Source organism: Melanotaenia boesemani, chromosome 8 (assembly GCF_017639745.1).
Source record: "Melanotaenia boesemani isolate fMelBoe1 chromosome 8, fMelBoe1.pri, whole genome shotgun sequence".
Classification (NCBI taxonomy): domain Eukaryota; kingdom Metazoa; phylum Chordata; class Actinopteri; order Atheriniformes; family Melanotaeniidae; genus Melanotaenia; species Melanotaenia boesemani.
The window spans coordinates 10,111,877-10,129,149 of NC_055689.1; the positions used below are offsets into that span (position 1 = coordinate 10,111,877).

The following is a 17,273-nucleotide window of genomic DNA, read 5'->3' on the forward strand; positions in this document are numbered from 1 at the left end:
AATTAAATACATTGTTTATTGTCTATTGTCAGTCTATTAAGGTTATTATTAATTTAACTTATTATTTATATAGTATGTATTTCCCCAAACACACAAAACTTACAAAAAACAAACAAAAAAAAACATTTCAGTCTTATGTGCGGATTTTTTTTACTCCTCATATCGAGATAGGAGAGAATGATCTTTATTTAGTCATTAAAAGATTTTCATACACAAAAAGAAGAAGAAAAAAACGAATCAGTAAATTAGGGTTAAATAGAACATGAGGACGTAAACATGGGTACAGGACTCGGACTTTGTTCCGCCCGTTTTCGGTTCGTATTTGAGGAGCGCCTGCGCCAAAAACAAGACACGCCCTTTTTTCTGCAAGCCATGTGGCTTCCGTTGGTAAATAGTGATATATGCTAAATGTTGACATTCGTTTCTTAAACTGTTTTTGCGTAATCTCAGGTTTTCGTGGAGACCGAGCAGCTATAATGTCGGCGGGCGTCGTGAACCTCCAGGCGCAGGTGGAGTCGTTGCTGGGGGCGCTGGTCAAAGCTGCTTCGGTGGAGTTGGTCAAACTGTTCGAGAGCAGATACCGAGCCTCGCCTGTGGATGTGGGCCTGGCTCAGGACAAAAGGGAAAGCAAACCCTTGGAGATGCAGGACAGTCTATGGTTTGAAGACACAAAACGCAGCATCGGTATTCAGGTGGAGGAAGATGTCTGTTCGCCGTTGGAGCTTTCTGGTATGCACTGTTTGAGTTTTAAATGCTGTTACATCCACATGAAGTCTGTGGCTAGGCTGGAGGAAACAGTGTAAGAGGAGGGTGCAGAAAGGGTTAAGCTGCAAAATAAAATCCAGATCTTAACGTAATTTAGTGCCATCAGCGCACATAAGCATACCATGCATGTGTTAGCGTTCTTTCAGCACTTGCAGTTATTGCACCGATCACCTAAATAAAATGAGGAATGTATCTGCTGCCCTGTCGCAACCCCTCCCCCCTCTCCATAAAATACTCCTCTTTACTCTTAGATTGTAGTTGTTTGAGGGATCCCAGTGCGGCGTTGGTGGAGGGGTGTCTCATTCCATCTGAAATCCTCCTGGCTGAAGATAATGGCCATGCTGACCCCGAGTGGCTGCCTTTGAAGGATCAGGTCAGTGAGAGATCACAGGGTGTAAATCACCTGTGGCTTGAACAAGAACGGGTAAAACTTAAGCTTTTTTTTTTTTTTTTTTTTTTTTTTTTTTAAGCAGCAGTTCTTAAATAATGATTGTGTTTTAATTGAATGTGTTTCCTTCACTGAATTAACATTCATGCAACTGTTTTGAAGCAGACTGTAGCAGACACTTTAAACATGGTGGAGTTGAGCGTCCTTGAGGCTAAGTCTACGGCTGATAACGGTGCTCAAACCGAAGTTCTTTTGCATGGTAAGAGCTGAAATCGAAGGCTGACGCACTAACGGAAGCAAACAGTGTGAGCTAAAATGCCTTGGAGACTTTGGAGTGTGCAGATTAAACAAGTAGTGCTTGCGTTTGCTGTTACTTTGAGTTAGATTTGATCAGTATTATTATAGGAAGTTGCATCCACGAGTCAATATGAAATACTTCTTATATTATTTATAGAGTGGCTATAAATTGTGAATGATTCCCAGCAGCAAAAGAAGTGAAATTTTAATAGTTACTGTATGTCTATCTCTTGTAAAGTTAGCTAAAACCAGATAGTTTGAAACATGAATTCTTTGCTAAGATGTGGAAGTTGTCCCAGTACATGTTGGAATAATCCTCACTTTCCAGTTACACTAAGCAGGACAGGTTCAGTGAGGAAAAGGAAGTGTGGGTGGATAAATATTTGGTCATTCAGAAATAATTGCTTCAAAAAACACATGGATTACACTTACAAGTGTCATCGGTTGAGTGGTGGCTTCCTGATGGCCTCTAGTGGCATCTAATTATGGCCCTGCAACTAGCAGAATTTTAAATTTGCTCTGGTGGTGAGGCTTCATGGTTTAAAAAAAAAAACAACTCAAATTCCTTGGCAGCTGTGTTCTGTGTTACATCCTGAATTTGAGCATCACAGCTGCACAAATAATCAAAAACCCTTATCTCTATTGTAACTGAAAATCACAGTGTGCACAGTGGCATTAGAATAGAATAGAATATCTTTATTGCCATTGTAACAAGTACAACAAGATTTATAAGTGTCACCCATTCAGATACTTCATATATAAAATATAATGATATAAAACATGCAAATAAAAGCAGCATATAAAAAGCTGTACACACTGCTTTAATCTGATGGCGGTTTACCACATTGTGAATAGGCCTCCTGGTTACTAATATTTATGTTAGTCATATCAGTCAGAACCTCAGATAAATGTGAGATCCACCAAGCCTCAACATATCCTTTATGAGGCCATGTTTATACATCTTCACAGGTTCGTGTTTTTAATTTTGGATGACTACTAGAACAAGTTACCCGCTTTAATGTCAATAGATGAATAAGATATTAAGCGTTAAAAGTTTACATTATATTCTGCTAAATCTTAAGTCATCTTTCTAAATACCATTATTTTAGCTCCTATATTTTAAAAGATGGCCTCCTGACAGACCCAGTCTACCCATGCCAACCAAAGTCCTCCCATTGCTGGTTTAGAGCTGCTGCCAGTTTTAAGTTGTTTCTATAAAGGAACCAAATAAGAACTAATGCAGAGTCCTGGGGCTATACCCCTCTCAACATCTATTCCCCTTATGTATTTTGAATTTCTGTAAAAGACAACAGTATAGAGTCAGGATGTCCTCACTAATCACATTGTTTGTCTGTGTTTGTGAATGCCATTTACCGTGCAGACATGCGTTTTCAAAATGTTGAACAGTATTTATGAATTAGGATACAACAGTGGTTTGTACATGCCAACTATAAACGCTGGCTAGCAATATCAAGACAACTAACACTATAAAAAATAACCTGCAGTTTGAATGCTGTCTAGAAATTCAGTTGAATGTGGATGTTATGAATTACACTCTTTGAAGTGCATTGAGCAGCATTCACAAATGCAAGGTTGATGTTAATTCATATCATCATTTAAAAAATGTGTATTTTTCCCTCTGCAGAGATGGGTTCAGAAACACCAAAACGTGGATCTACACAGAGCTCATCTTCTAAAAAGAAGCTTCTTGTTGTTCAGCCAGATACAAGTAGTGCCACCTCTGGGGAGAAGGTGAAGTATGTTTGCCCGTTAATCCTTAAACCAGACTCTCCTGCACCCAAACCTGACAGCTCAGAGAAACCTGAACAAACTGAACCCCAGCAAGCCTGTGTCAGCACCGCTAAGGGCACGGCATATAGTCCATCTCCATCCGATGGAGCTGTAACCCCTGCACAAGTTGGGGTGTGGGAGCGGATCCACACCCCTAAGGAGACCAAGAACCATCTCCAGATGAAACTGAAGTTCACCTCTCCAGATCAAAAGTTGCTGCGTCCCTGTAGAGTACAGCTGGTAAACATGCTCACAGTGCCTGAGACAGAGATGAAGACTCAGGACGGTGCTGCAAAGGTCAGTGATTCTAACCTAAAATCAGGGTGGCCCCTACCCAAAGACCTCCGCCGCCATCAGGGTCCCCACACAGGCCATCGCCTCTGCTGCTTCACCCAATGTGAAGGTGGCATTTGGCGTCTCCAGAAGGTAGTTACCCACTCACGTGATGGCTACATTTGCAACATTTGTGGGAAAGCATTCAAGCGTAGGAAGATTCTGCGGAGACACGAACGATTCCACACGGGAGAAAAGCCATATCCGTGTTCAGCATGCTCGAAGACATTCGCCCTAAGAAAGAGCCTTCGTCGACACCTGAGGTTCCACACGGGGGAAAGGCCGCACACCTGTACGCAGTGCGGCAAAAGCTTCCGTCTGCGAGACAATCTCAAAGCACATTTGAGGTTTCACTCTGGAGAGAAACCTTTCAGCTGCACCGCGTGTGGTAAAATGTTCAGGATTATGAGAAATTTGGAGAAACACAAAATGAACAACTGTAATATCTTTGTTCCATCCTTCAGAACGATCGCTGGCATGTAGCGTTAAAAAAATTAATAAATAAAAAGTCAGTGGCTGGTTGCAGTGGTTTCACCATTGTCTACCTCAGACTAAAACACTGAATTATTTTTGCAGACTTAGATTAGAAAACTTCAAGATTTATCCAAGACTGAAAATATTCCCCATCAGTGCCATATATTGTCTCCCCAGAAAGGGAGAACAGGGAAGCCTTTATAGATTTTATATTCAGTAAATACACTGATAGTTTTTGTTGTTGTTTGTAGGAGGGGGGTTTGTACTTTGTTCTCATAGTAAGATTACTGAATGTAAATAAATGTCTTGTTATGACCCAAAAAAGAAAAACATGCTTTAAATATCAACTAGAGGCTCGATTGACTATAAGACATTATTAAAATCTTCAAATTTACATATGGACAAACACAGCTGATCTACATTCCTTATTTGAAAGGCCTAAGTTTTTTACTGCTTCTTACTACATATACTGTATAAGCTATATTGACTTGTTTTTTTCTACAACTGCTGGTAAATAACTTTTGTCTTGTGTCTCAAAATAAATTCTGCTTTATTTTGTAAAACCACTATCCAATAAAACATCCATTTTGAACGGGTTGTAATTGACTCATTAAACCTGATGTGCCATTATGACTTAGGTCACAAGCCCAGTCACATTTTGTGTCATATCATGATGGATTAATTTTCTTACTAAATGCAATCTCACTGTCCCGGTTGCTTGAGTCAACCTACACATAACAAACCCCTTGTTATGTGTAGGTTGACAGGCTCTTTGATGCTGATTTCGTGCCGTTAAAGATAGCTCTAGTTTTAAATTATTCCACTCTAGTCCTTTTTGTCCTTTCGCAGGATCCATACATCACCTTTACCGTACTGCAGGCTGTTGCGCAACTGAATTTGAACCGTAGAAGACAGGATTAGAAAATGGCAAATCAAATGTTACGATGAACTTTCTTTTCTTTTTTTCTTGAAGAAGTTGGATGTACTCCGGATAAAGGGTTTCAATCCTATGAGGTAAAGTAGTTTTTTCTTAGGACTTAGTCCGTTTATTTTTCTTCGTAGACGTTAGTTTGAACCTGAACCAGTTAGACCTTGCTAAAGAAACAGAAGCCAACGTACTATTAAAACCAATAGTACGGTATTAGTTAATTAATTTAAATATGTATATATCAGTGCCTGATTTAAAAGTTTTTTTCTACTTAAACCACTCTGGTCCATGTCCCATCTGGATGTTTGTAGGCTCCGCCCCATCAGGAAGTACGACTGTAATCTCTACAGTTCTTTCACTTTTAGCTTGTTAGTCTACCTACGGAAGAAGAAAAAATTACTACGCAGGCTTTTGGTTCAAGGTAGAAATTAAGCAGTATTTTCATGTATATACATTTACAATTAAAACAAACGTAACAGGACATGTTTACAAAGGCTGCAGCGTAGGGCCGTAATAAGTCTGTATTTAACTTTTTCTTTTGTGCTGTTTTTTTGCTCTGCCACAGGCTTTGATGATCAAGAGTTGAATATGGACGACTCCGATCATACCCGTCTTGAGGAATTGCTAACTTGCCCAGTGTGCCAGGACATTTTTAAGGATCCTTTACAGCTGCCCTGTGGACACAGCATGTGTACACGCTGTCTAGAAAACCTGGTGGATCACTTGTTGGCAGACACATCTTTCCGTTGCCCAGACTGCAGGGCAACTTTTGGAGAAACTGTTAGGGTACAGAAGAGCTATGCGTTGGCCAACATTGCAGAGGAGTTCAAGTTGAACAAGACTAGGAGGGTACCTACTATAAATAGCCTTCTAATGGCATCATTCAGTCTCTGTTGTAGGCTCTCTTTGGACGAATATATCATCGCACTCATCTTCATCTGATTTTTTATTGTAGGAAACCGAGACAAAATGTGTGTATTGCGACTGCTGCCCAGAGAAGAACATTCTGGCTATTAAAACATGTCTGAAGTGTGAGGTGTCAATGTGCAAACAGCACGTGAAGGACCACCTTGAACTGCTGGTCTTCACGGGACACCCCCTGGTGGAACCTCTGAGTGATCTCCAGGAGAGGAAATGCCCAGAGCACAACGATGAAGTACTGAGATACTACTGCAGATCATCCAGGCGCTACATCTGCAACATCTGCGCCCTGGAAAGCAAGCAACTCAGCAGAGCCACAGATCTTTCCAGTGTCCTGTGGAGACAACTGACTGTGAGTTCAATAACATGGTAAAAGTTGGAATGTCATATTGAGGAGAGTAAAGTATGTGTGTGTTTGTGTTTTCAACAGGACAACATGGACCAGCACTTCAAAATGCTCAAGGAGCAAATTACAGAATCCTTCAGTACTGTAATGAAACCGCAAAGAGGCACCCAACGTGATGTGAGCTCTACATTATATAATTGATTTAAAATATTTCACCATTGGATTTCAACATTTTTCTGGTCTGACATCAGTTTTTTAAAACCCAGAATCCTGCTGACTCGCACATCAATGGTGTCACGGTGGTCCTACTCCTTCTTTGGTTCATTGTTCTGTATTATGGTAAGAAAAGCAGGGTTGAACCCATGCTTGTTTTGTGTTTTGCAAAGAGCTACTGTCATCAACTTTTATTCTGCTTTGTTTCCAACTAGCTTATAACTACTCTGTGGAAAATCAGACACTAAGAGAGTCGCTGGAGAAACAACAGACTCACGATCATCGCATTTATTCCACTATCATGGGTAAGACTCCACCAGCCTCTGCTTCCACACAGATTCCCACAAAATGAGGGAATCAATTACAGAGTGTGGTAAAATATGATGGTTGTTTCCAGTTAGTTGTATTTGAAGCAAGTAAAAAACTAAAAAATAAACATAGGAAAATTGTAAAATGGAAACATACAGGTCAACCAAGGAAGGCGTTAAGCATCGAGACAGAAAGCTCAAAGCAATTTTCCTTTAACACAACAAAAGAAATGGAAAACTATGGGTTAAAATCAGGCCAGGCTGCTGCCAGCTATTTGGGTGCCCTAAGCACAACTGTTTTGTGGTACCCCCACAAATTCTCACTGTCAATATTAGTAGCACCACAGTAGCAGTATTGCACTGTAGAACTGTAAGAAGAGAAAGCAAAATCTTAAAATAACAAAGCTACTCCTGCATTAACAATGATACCAAATATCATAAGATAAACAAATAAAATGACCACCATAATAAAAAAAAAAAAAATCTGTGCAATGGTTTAAACATCATTGTCTGTTGTCTGCATAATTAAACAGAACAGGCCACTGTGAGGGGTCACAGGCTTCAATCTTATATGTCAGTTATAAGCTGTTTTAAAGCAAGGGGGCTCTTAAAACTGCAGCACCAGCTTTGGAATAAGTAACACCTTGAAAGGCAAATATAAAAAGACAGTAAACATGCACAATTTAAAGTAAGTTACCTGTAGATCACTGGATCCACTCGCAGATCAAAACATGTTTATGTCTGTAATAATTTTGGCCACTGGTGGCCACCGTCCATTCACAACTCCGCTTATCATTTGAAATCATTTCTATGCCCATCTTTACTACTAGATGTGAGTAACTTTTACACACTTTACCTTTAAATAAGCCATGATTATAATTATGATTAGTCATTAGCCTGATTTTATCAACACAATGAAATGGTCAGACAACAGTCCATATTGCTGTCATGATTGAAAATTTATGTTGGGAATTGGGGGGGAAAACCAAAAAAGAAAACATTGTCCATGCTAAAGGTCCATCCTGCACAGCTGATCTGTCAACGTCTGTGTGAGAAAGTTAGAATCTGAATGATGTTGTTTTTCAACACTGAGGTGTATGCCTTCTTTATTTTTTTGCCAGTGGTTGTATGAATGCATATGTTAGACTAGTTTAACACTATAGGGAGCAAATGTGTGCAAATGATCACTTAACATCTTTTTATCTTAAATCCCTGCACAGAACTATTGGTCGATCATCCACTGAAGAGCCGCAAACCTCCAGAAGCCGAAGATGGTGGTACAGAAGGGAGAGGAGACAAGCAAAGGACGCATCAGAGTGATAACCTACAGACACTCTGAACATCTGTGGTGTAGTGGCCACAGACTCAAATAAGTATCTTGGTTTGGAGGTCAGAAGATCGGCTATTTATTTACCTCATATTGTGATCTTAAGAGGCACTTGATTGTTTCTGTTGATGCAGGCTTTATGTCAACTCCAGACAATTTATGCTTCATGAGATGGAAGATTTGGGACTTCCATCTTACCATCAGCAGCCGAATATAAGGGCAACAATAAATATTTTCATTTTGGTTTTATCAGAATTCTAGGTTTATTTCAGTATCATATTTCTTGGTTACCTTTTTAATTTTTGCATTTATTAAATAATTACCACCTTTACACAGCTGAACACGTTCAAGGCAGAGCTGACCCAGACGGTGTGTTTAGGTCCTTATCATGCAGATCCACCAAGCAGTCTCTGTTGTCAAGGCTTTATGAATAACCCTGCACACTGTCACAGCATTCAGATAACTGGCCAAATAACTCAGAACTCAAAAACAAACTTTTAAAAGAAATAAAAGGAATTAAAAGAAAACAGAAATCTAGTGTGAGGAATTAACAGTTGTTCTGATAAAAGGCGGAAAATAGAAAATTTTTTAACAATGATTTAAAACTGCTGAGTTTCAGCAGACCTGCAGTTTTCTGCAGGAGTTTGTTCCACATGTGAGGAGCGTGAAAGCTAAACACTGCCTCCATGTTTAGTTCTGACTCTGGGAATAGATAGTAGACCTGACCCTGATGACCTGAGGGACCTGGTTGGTTCATAACGAAACCAGAAGATCCTGAATGTAGTTTGGCTCTAAACCATTCAGCGCTTTGTAAACTAACAGCAGGATTTTAAAGTCAATTCTTTGACAAACAGGAAGCCAGTGTAAAGATCTGAGAACTGGAGTTACATGATCTACTTTCCTGGTCTTAGCGAGGACGCGAGCAGCAGCGTTCTGGACTAACTGCAGCTGTTTGATGGACTTTTTAGGGAGACCTGTGAGGACAGTATTACAGTAGTCTGGTCCACTAAATATAAAGCATGGACAAGTTTTTCTAAATCCTGCTGAGTCATCAGTCCTTTAACCCTCGATATCTTCACTTCACAACTGTCTAACTGCTGAAATTCAGGTCTGATCCATGAATACTCCCAGATTTCTGGCTTTGTTGTTAGTTTTGAACTTGGCTGTTTGAAGTACTGACCTTTAAGTTGGCAGAAACACTTGTGGTACATTTTCACAAGGGTCCTCACATATTTATACAAAAACTAAATCTAATTGTTACAGTTCTACATAAAAGTCTAAGTAGTAATTTTGAGTCTTGATGTGAAGTCAGCTATATGACAGCTTCATGTTTATACTGTTTTCAAAACAATAAAATAACTAAATAAACAAACTTTCCCTGGATATGAACCACTGATGACAGACGACAGCTCAACGATGAATCATATCATCATACTAGATAAAGGTTTCATCACCATAAGAGAGAGTTTTAAAATACTGAATTGAGTCTGGATGTGTCTGCTTGCTTTCAAAAGATTAATTTGAGTCATTATTGCTGTCTGTAAGTATCAAGACCCCTTATATGACCTTCACAGCTGAGCTGGCACTTCCTACCCCCATAAATTTGCTTCTGCAAATTGACAGGATTCTGGATGGATCTCAACATAATTAAGAAGTCATGCACCTGCTGACAAGTGTTTCCATATTTGATGATGGATGCAAGAGTAAAAGCTAAACCATGAGCCAGAAGTGTTCGCAGATGTGACCAAAAAAAAGAGGCACAAATTGGATCTGTCTGCCAAGCTATTTGGAGGTCTTTCAAATATACTGCTTTACTAGCAATAAGCCATGAGTTATTAGAAGTTTTTCTAAAGAAACACAAAACTGGGGTTTGAAAAAGAAAAAAAAATCTGAATGACCCAAACCAAACCAGATCTGATTCAGCAAAGATGGGTTTGTTTGACCCTAATTTAAAATGACTCAGTAGCACCACTCCTCAGGTAAACAGTTGTGACATAACCATCCTGTCGGGGTGTTTTTTTCCTCCAACAGGATAAGGAGTTAGATGGATTCACACTTAAGCCACTGAGTTTTTTCCCTGGAAAATAAAACGGGTGTAACTTCAGGAAGTCTCTGAAGTTAAGATCTGAACCTGATAGAGCATCTCCGTAGAGAAAACATGCTATGCTGCTACTCATTCAGCCTAGCTGAGCTAGGATGTACATGCCACGAAAAAAGGGAAAGACTTCTAAAAGAAAAAGACTTGAGGGTCCTATTTCTGTTCATGATGCTTTAACCAAGATCTACATGTAGGGCAGTGATCCTCAGTCCTGGTTCTCGAGGGCCGGTATCTTGCAGGTTGGCTGCAACAGACCTGATTCAGACTCAGACTTGTGCAGAACTTAACGTTAAGCTCTGCCACCCCAGTGTATCCCTGATGTAGAGCCTGGCTGAGTGAAGGGAGAATGGTGTGTACATACGTAAAAAAAGATAAAATGGTTTCAGCACTTTCAGCTGACGTTGCGTTTCCTCTCAACAGTTACAGCTTTAGAGAACGTGGAAAACAAAAGAAAAATACATCAGCAAATTCCAGCAAACTTGCCAATTTATTAAGACATGAAGAGTGGTTTGAATAAAATATTTTACAAAACAACATGAAGACAATAAACCGCTGAGAAGGCCACCATCAGTACCGAATATATACAAACTAAACAAACTAAGGCTCATTTATAACTGTTAGAGGTTATTCTACTCAACAGCAGAACACTTTACAAGTGTGTACTAAACCCAACCATGAATGCTTTACAATGTCTACTGTAAGAAAAAAAACTTGAAAAGTTTAGCTATGTCTTCTGGTCTTTTCCTATAACTTACGATCAAAAAAAACTTTAAGAGCAGAAATGTCATCACCTTTTCATCTCCTCTAGCTGCCTTTAAATCCCGATGCCTGACTGAAAGACCATAATACTTGGTATTTATACACACTAAGAACATTCTTGTAACAAAGTCAACAACTCTAGGATGGTATGGCTGTCTTTGAATCTGAACCTTTTTGCAAAAAAAAAAACAAAGAAAAAAACAAATCTACTGTCATGAAAAGTTAACTGTTATATCTGTAGAAAACAGTAAGAAATAGAAATACTTCTTGGCTAAAAAAAAAAATGAATTTGATCAATTTCTTTGCCAAATCCTGTTTTTCCAACTATTAACTCTGGTAATAAACTGCTCTTCACTTCACCGTTCCCAGGTTCTGATTTCTGATGGAGCACCACGCTTTAAACACATCCCTAGAAAACAGAAAATATCACATCAGAAAAAGTTCTGTCTGCTACAAAAACAGCAAAAAAGATAATAAAAGCTATTCAACGACTACACACCTGCAGTGAGTGGCCACACATTCATTGCTGCAGTATTCTTTGTCCCAGTCTTCACTGTCTACTGCTGGGTTGTTGCAGCCTGCCCTCACACATACGCTCTTCATGATGGCACCATCACTGGACCCATTCACCTCCATCTCATCCTAAATGGTCACAAAAATGCAACAGCATTACATGCCTGTATGATTTCATCTGTAGTGAAAGCAAGAGCAAATTAAAAACAAATGGGAAAGTATCCCAGATTTATATGTAAATCTAAACATCTCAGCACCGAAGTTGGATCATTTTGGTTTTGGTGTTAAGCTTTATTTATTTATTTAGGGGAGAAAAAGGGGAGGCGGTTAAATGTACTAATTTACTAATTTAAAATTGGATGTGTATAAAAGAAAATCTCAATAAAACACAAGCTTAAATGTTACTGCTGATAATTGTTAGTTGCCAGACGTAGCTCTGAATGGGTCTACACTGCACTTAATGTTGGAAAACAATCACCATGACAACCACTTCACACAGACTGGGGATAAAATTATAAGCAAGCTAAGAAATATGTTTCAGTCACTAATTATTCAACCAAAAATAAATCCTTCATGTGTGGATGAACAAGTTTTGAGTGCAGCAGCTAAGTTTGTGCTAAACCTACCTCTTCTGAATGCAGCACTTCGGTGACGACATCCTCGTCTGAATTTCCTGACGTCTCAGCAGAGTTCACTGCGTGCACCGCCTGGGCAGATGTGGTTGCAGCTGCAGCAGTGGGAACAATAATTGATGTAACCTCTTTGTTGGAAATAGACGCTGGGAGTATTTTAATCTGTAGTGGAGGTGGAGGTGTTGCTGTGACAGACACAGTGTGGCCTGGAGTGGTGCTTCCCTCTCGGGGTTTGGCCTGTAATGGAGGGGGAGCTGGTGCCATCTGCTGGAGCCTTGGCAGAGGCGGTGCACCCTGCATCTGCTGCAGCGGTGGTGGCTGACGAGAGGCACTTGAGACCATGAGGGTTGGCTGCAAGGTACGGACCCCCGCGGGCAGCACGGTCACCACCTGCCCCCTTCCCTGCAGCAAGTGCTTTGGGATAATGATCTTGGTGATGGTCTGTGCCGGAGCCACTGCGGTTCCAGGAGCAGAGGCTTTGTTGGCTCCCACGCGAGAACGTGTGATCATCTCAGGGACGTCCAGGATGATGTTGGAAGCACAAATGTCGGTGATGGTGTTCTCTTCCACACTGCTGTTAGTTGGAGTTGGGCAGCCAGCCTGCTGACTGGTAGTGAGACGGACAGTAGGATTCAGATTGACTGCTGGTGGAGGTGGTGAAGGGGCAGTGTCCATCTCCTCTGCAGCAGACTGGGGTGGGACCAATTTAAAGATTTAAATAAGAAACAGAAGTGACATTAATAAAATACAAAAAGAAGGGGTCTTCTCTTGGAGGACCACAAGATGTTACCTGTGATAGCTGGTTGGCTTTATATGCTGCAAGTGCTTTCAAATACTCCTTTTTTGCCATTTCTGTCTTCCTCTTATACACCTTCAGGAAACAAATCAAGGACCACCGTTGAAAATAAAATACCATGTTTCTGAATTCTCAGTGTTATTCTTCATTTGTCAGCATGGATACAAATCTGTTCATTTACCTGTTTCTGATCCTCAGCTAGGCTGTCCCACATGGAGGCCACAATCTTTGACACCTCCCCAAAGGAGGCATTTGGGTTCTGGCCTTTAATGGCTGCCTGGGTGTCTCTAAAGAACAAGGCATATGCTGAAACTGGCTTCTGTGGCTCATTGGGATCTTTCTTTTTCCTTCCTTTCTTTGCACCTGCCATTTCAGCTGCTGAGGCTAAAGCAGCAGGTTTGCCCCCACTCCTCCTGGCTGTAGCCAGGGAGACAGTTAAAGGGGGAGCTGAGTGGGAGAGGACAGAGGACAGGGACATTGAGGAGTCTACCAGCACACTCATCTGTAAAAGGAAAAGAGAAAGTGGTACTTAATGAAACAAAATATCTAATTATGTCCAAATATATTTTTGAAACATACATTTAAATTGTGGGCTCAAAGACATGAAATCAAAAACATGTAGCACACGTTGGCTTGGGACAGACATCAGGAAGGCAGTGGTGGGAGCAAGCGCACACTACTGTTGGCCTCTAACTACATTTCTCCTAACCTTGAAGTCATCCATGTCCTCATCCAGCAAGGACCCAGCTGGAGACGGTGTTGCTGACAGTGGCTGCTCAGCTGCATCTGAGTGATGACCACCACCAAGACCCAGAGCCAGCTCTGACTGGTTAATGGTGGCAAGCTGACTGCTGTCCATAAGACCATGACCAATGTCACCAAGTTGAACATCGATAGTCATGGGAGATGAACTGCTGAAATGTGAGCCACAGGAATTCCCCATTTCCTGTGAAGGGAACAGAGCACAATAATGTACAAATAACTCTCAGCTGCATTCATAAATGGTCAATGTACTGTAACAATAGAATCATTTAGGTTGAACTCATAATTTTGAGTCTTTATTTGTCAGTGGAGGAAGAAATAGTAAGGTTTTACCTGAGTAAAAGTACTAATAAAACACTATAGAATTACATCCTCACATATACTGGATTTTTGGAGCTGATCCAAATACTTATTTTTAGGAAGTAAAGCATGTTTACATATATATGTATGAGGTCATAGTCTTTTTACACATACATGCAGTATGTTAGTGTTGTATCAGGAAAAGATCATTCTGGGGCTGTTGTTAAATAAGGCACAGTGATCACGGCTTAATGTCAGTGTTGACATCCAACTACCAAACTACACCTTTCAGATATGACTGACATTTACATAGAAAACAAGGCTACTTCTGTCAACCAGTGCATGCCACACTATTAACTGGTTTATTGTGTAGAGAGACAGATAGAAGAGCTGTACTATATGAGTTATATAGCTTTGTGCAAAGACATGGACCAGATTACACAAAGTGTATTATTTTTAACAGGATTAAGCCAGCCTGAGAAGATCATACTGCAGTTGTTGACAGACCATGCATTCATAGAAGTGGAGATAAATCAAATACACTAGCTTGATTTCTTTCAAAATAATATTTTGTACCAACTTTGTGGATTTGTGATTTCACAACTATGTAGTTAGGTTCAGTAAAAATCTGCTCAGTTATGTAAACCTGGTTAGTGTAGTTCATTTTAACTGCATCTCAGAGCAGGGAGCAAAACATTGTTTTTCTTTTCTTTTGCAGCAATGCAATCTTTTTTCTTATAGGTCCTTGTTGTTGTCACAGTCTTCCTTTAAGGAAATGTATGCCGGAATAATACAAAAAACCTGCACTTACTGATGTACTTATTGCAATGAATAAATAAATAAATAAAATTATAATAAATATAAATATATATATATATATATATATATATATATATATATATAATAAAAAAACAACCCTGTTACTCTTACTATTGCAGTGATATTACATTGTTTATGTAATCAAATAAAGTCTGTATTTTACTGATGTAACTGATACAGATGGAGCCCTGTTATTGCTCATCAGGCACAACATGAGCTTTCTGGAGTAATTCATCGATTTGTTTACACCTTAACTTCAATTTGCTGTTTATTCTATTTTAGTGTAATTAACTCAATTTGCATCTAAAACACACACACACACAAAACACCGTTTTTTAGCATCATATATTGTGTTAACCACAAAACATCACTTGTGAAAGTCCAGTGGACACTTACCAGTGCAGAGGAGCTTAGAAGGGCTCCCCCTCCAGCTTGGCCCATCGTCCCAAGGTTCAGCTGCTCCAGACCCTGAGTACCAGAGTTTACAAAGGTGGAAGCAAAGGAGGGGTCGTTGGCCTCAACCACCAGGTTACTAACAAGGCTTCGAGAGCCCGATGATCCCCTGGTACTGTCTGACCCATCAGCCAGCTCGAAGTGGGACACCGCGTGGCTGATGCTGAGAGCTTGGTCTGGATCGAGGGATATCGGGGGGATCTCGAAAACCTCATCCCCGAGGCTGGGTGTATGGAATGTCTGCTGTATTTTTTAGGAAAGGGGCATTGGGTTAATAAAGGACAAATACAGCTTACATCAGAAAAGGTGTGTTTCTACACTACCACGTTTATTAAGTTAACTCACTTACCTCTGCGGACAAAAAAGGGTGACCAGCTCCAGTAATTGTGAGATAATTATCGCCGCCTGCGGGAAACTGTAACAGACCGCTAGTGTTTAAGTAAACGGACACAATGTATTGGCGATGTTAATAAAATACATCCTCTCCCAATCAACTGCTAGCTGATGTAGCCTTACCTTATTCACCTCAGAGTATCCCCCGTATGCCTGAGCGTCCAAAAACTCTGAATCAACATTTTGAGAACCACCCGACAGATCAGAGTAAAAATTAAGGTCCATTTTCAAAAAACGTTACTTTAGATAATAATGCTGATACACCTTCATACTTGATTAAAACGCAGATTTTTTTCAAAATACCTCCCTACTGGAGAAACTACCGGTGTGTTAAGTTTAGCTGCTAGCAGCTAGCAAGCTAAACACAACCGGGTTAACCGACTTTAACGTTTGTTAAGAGACCATTCTAAACTGTCTTGGCTGTGAAGACCAAACGACCGTTTTAAATTCCTCGGTGTTAAAATAATAACAAACAAATAATCAAAACTTGCAATAAAAGAAAAAAACTAACAAAATTATGCATTATATTTCTTGGAGGTTTAAGTTTATCCAAGGGCCCAAATCCTATTCATTTGGTGTAGTGTTGCTGAGAGCGCCCTCTACCACACGTCAGCGGAACGGAAGAAATGCTGGATTCACGTGCGGTCGGAATATCGAGTTTATTCCCTGACAATACAGACGTCATCGCTTCGGCATCTGTGTTGGTTTTCTGGGAGCCAAGATACTTATCGAACCTATATTTTTTAAGTTAAATTTTGCACTGAACCATGTAAAGTTAATGAGAACAGTGTTCTTTAATATACAGTCATTTCTATCTGCTTGACTCCTTTTTTTCTTCAAAATGATATATATGTATATAAAATATTCGGCATATTTATTTATTTACTAAACGTCTAAGACAGAACTAAATAGACCTCATATTCTTTTTTTTAATCATTATTAAAGTGCTTTAACTCCACCCAACAAAACTTTCAAAAGTACTATTTAAGTCTTCCCAAGCAAGCCCGTTTTGTGGGGCAAAATGCATTAGGGCTATTTTCTTTTCTTTTTTTCCCACCCAGTGTAGTTGAAACTCAGAGTCAGGAGAAAAACCCTCCAAAAGTCCCCAGTTGTTGGGAAAAGTTCTTGCAGTAAAAAATATCTTAGGGAAATTTAGGGGGAATTTAAACGCACCACTGGAAGACCTAATTTACTCAGAAACAGAAACTTGTGCTTATCCATATTAATCATTATCATCAACTAAAATACCAGAATTAAAGTTAAACATTTAACAGTTTTTATGAGCCTATTATTCCTTATAAGAGATTCGCACAGAATAACCATTTTACTCCACAAGTATGACTGTACCCTTGATGTTGCCTAGCAACAGAGGGATCAGGCTTAGGTCTGACACACAGAAGACCCAAGCCTTGTTTAGGAAGACCCCTAAACAAGGGGGTATACCTTCAGCATGTCCCTACGATCAACACTGCCCTTACCCCCCTTCTAAAACAACACATGAGCCAAGTTTCAAGTAGACTGGACAAACAGTACAGTATCTGAGGAACTATCTAAAAGATCATTTAATATATTAGTGGAAGAATGTGTTTTAATTTACTCTGTCTTTTCACTGTATGGTATGTTTAAGTGCACCAGCTTTTTTAAACAGCAAATATCT

The 17,273-nt window shown here is 39.8% G+C and overlaps 3 protein-coding genes across 5 annotated transcripts; 2 read left to right on the forward strand and 1 right to left on the reverse strand.

Annotated features, from left to right (window-relative positions):
• The first annotated feature begins 333 nt into the window (after nucleotides 1-333).
• On the forward strand, nucleotides 334-4,640 carry si:rp71-1g18.1 (uncharacterized protein LOC559922 homolog). Of its 2 annotated transcripts, none has more exons than XM_041991313.1 (4): nucleotides 334-729; nucleotides 1,017-1,138; nucleotides 1,319-1,412; nucleotides 3,096-4,640. In XM_041991313.1, exons 1-4 carry the CDS (start codon nucleotides 402-404, stop codon nucleotides 4,055-4,057), a joined length of 1,506 nt encoding a protein of 501 aa, XP_041847247.1. In that variant the 5' UTR covers nucleotides 334-401; the 3' UTR covers nucleotides 4,058-4,640. The 2 variants fall into 2 exon arrangements, with proteins under 2 accessions (XP_041847247.1, XP_041847246.1); XM_041991312.1 differs by having other exon boundaries at nucleotides 335-729; nucleotides 1,316-1,412.
• Nucleotides 4,641-4,907: 267 nt separating this feature from the next.
• LOC121643787 (E3 ubiquitin-protein ligase Midline-1-like) lies at nucleotides 4,908-8,338 on the forward strand. 2 transcript variants are annotated; one of them, XM_041991314.1, is made up of 8 exons: nucleotides 4,908-5,062; nucleotides 5,288-5,397; nucleotides 5,542-5,825; nucleotides 5,932-6,249; nucleotides 6,328-6,420; nucleotides 6,510-6,582; nucleotides 6,672-6,761; nucleotides 7,985-8,338. In XM_041991314.1, the coding sequence occupies exons 1-8, from the start codon at nucleotides 5,058-5,060 to the stop codon at nucleotides 8,101-8,103; spliced, it is 1,092 nt and encodes a 363-aa protein (XP_041847248.1). In that variant the 5' UTR covers nucleotides 4,908-5,057; the 3' UTR covers nucleotides 8,104-8,338. The 2 variants fall into 2 exon arrangements, with proteins under 2 accessions (XP_041847248.1, XP_041847249.1); XM_041991315.1 differs by lacking the exon at nucleotides 5,288-5,397 and having other exon boundaries at nucleotides 4,909-5,062.
• Nucleotides 8,339-11,109: 2,771 nt separating this feature from the next.
• tox4a (TOX high mobility group box family member 4 a) lies at nucleotides 11,110-16,255 on the reverse strand. The gene is made up of 9 exons (XM_041991311.1): nucleotides 15,740-16,255; nucleotides 15,573-15,638; nucleotides 15,167-15,466; nucleotides 13,599-13,835; nucleotides 13,071-13,391; nucleotides 12,884-12,964; nucleotides 12,088-12,783; nucleotides 11,448-11,590; nucleotides 11,110-11,357 (listed from the first exon to the last, which is right to left on the reverse strand). The coding sequence occupies exons 1-9, from the start codon at nucleotides 15,839-15,841 to the stop codon at nucleotides 11,300-11,302; spliced, it is 2,004 nt and encodes a 667-aa protein (XP_041847245.1). The 5' UTR covers nucleotides 15,842-16,255; the 3' UTR covers nucleotides 11,110-11,299.
• Between the last annotated feature and the right edge of the window lie 1,018 nt (nucleotides 16,256-17,273).

What these genes read in the sequence shown, in the direction of transcription:
- si:rp71-1g18.1 (XM_041991312.1), top strand. Translation starts at nt 402, where the DNA reads ATGCTAAATGTTGACATTCGTTTCTTAAACTGTTTTTGCGTAATCTCA. An exon ending in GGCTGCCTTTGAAGGATCAG is followed by an intron (nt 1,139 to 1,315) that starts GTCAGTGAGAGA and finishes ACTGTTTTGAAG; the next exon opens with CAGACTGTAGCAGACACTTT. An exon ending in AACCGAAGTTCTTTTGCATG is followed by an intron (nt 1,413 to 3,095) that starts GTAAGAGCTGAA and finishes TTCCCTCTGCAG; the next exon opens with AGATGGGTTCAGAAACACCA.
- LOC121643787 (XM_041991314.1), top strand. An exon ending in TCCTGTGGAGACAACTGACT is followed by an intron (nt 6,250 to 6,327) that starts GTGAGTTCAATA and finishes TGTTTTCAACAG; the next exon opens with GACAACATGGACCAGCACTT. An exon ending in GTTCATTGTTCTGTATTATG is followed by an intron (nt 6,583 to 6,671) that starts GTAAGAAAAGCA and finishes GTTTCCAACTAG; the next exon opens with CTTATAACTACTCTGTGGAA.
- tox4a (XM_041991311.1), bottom strand. Translation starts at nt 15,841, where the DNA reads ATGGACCTTAATTTTTACTCTGATCTGTCGGGTGGTTCTCAAAATGTT. An exon ending in ACCCTTTTTTGTCCGCAGAG is followed by an intron (nt 15,467 to 15,572) that starts GTAAGTGAGTTA and finishes TAAAAAATACAG; the next exon opens with CAGACATTCCATACACCCAG. An exon ending in TAGCTGAGGATCAGAAACAG is followed by an intron (nt 12,965 to 13,070) that starts GTAAATGAACAG and finishes TGTTTCCTGAAG; the next exon opens with GTGTATAAGAGGAAGACAGA.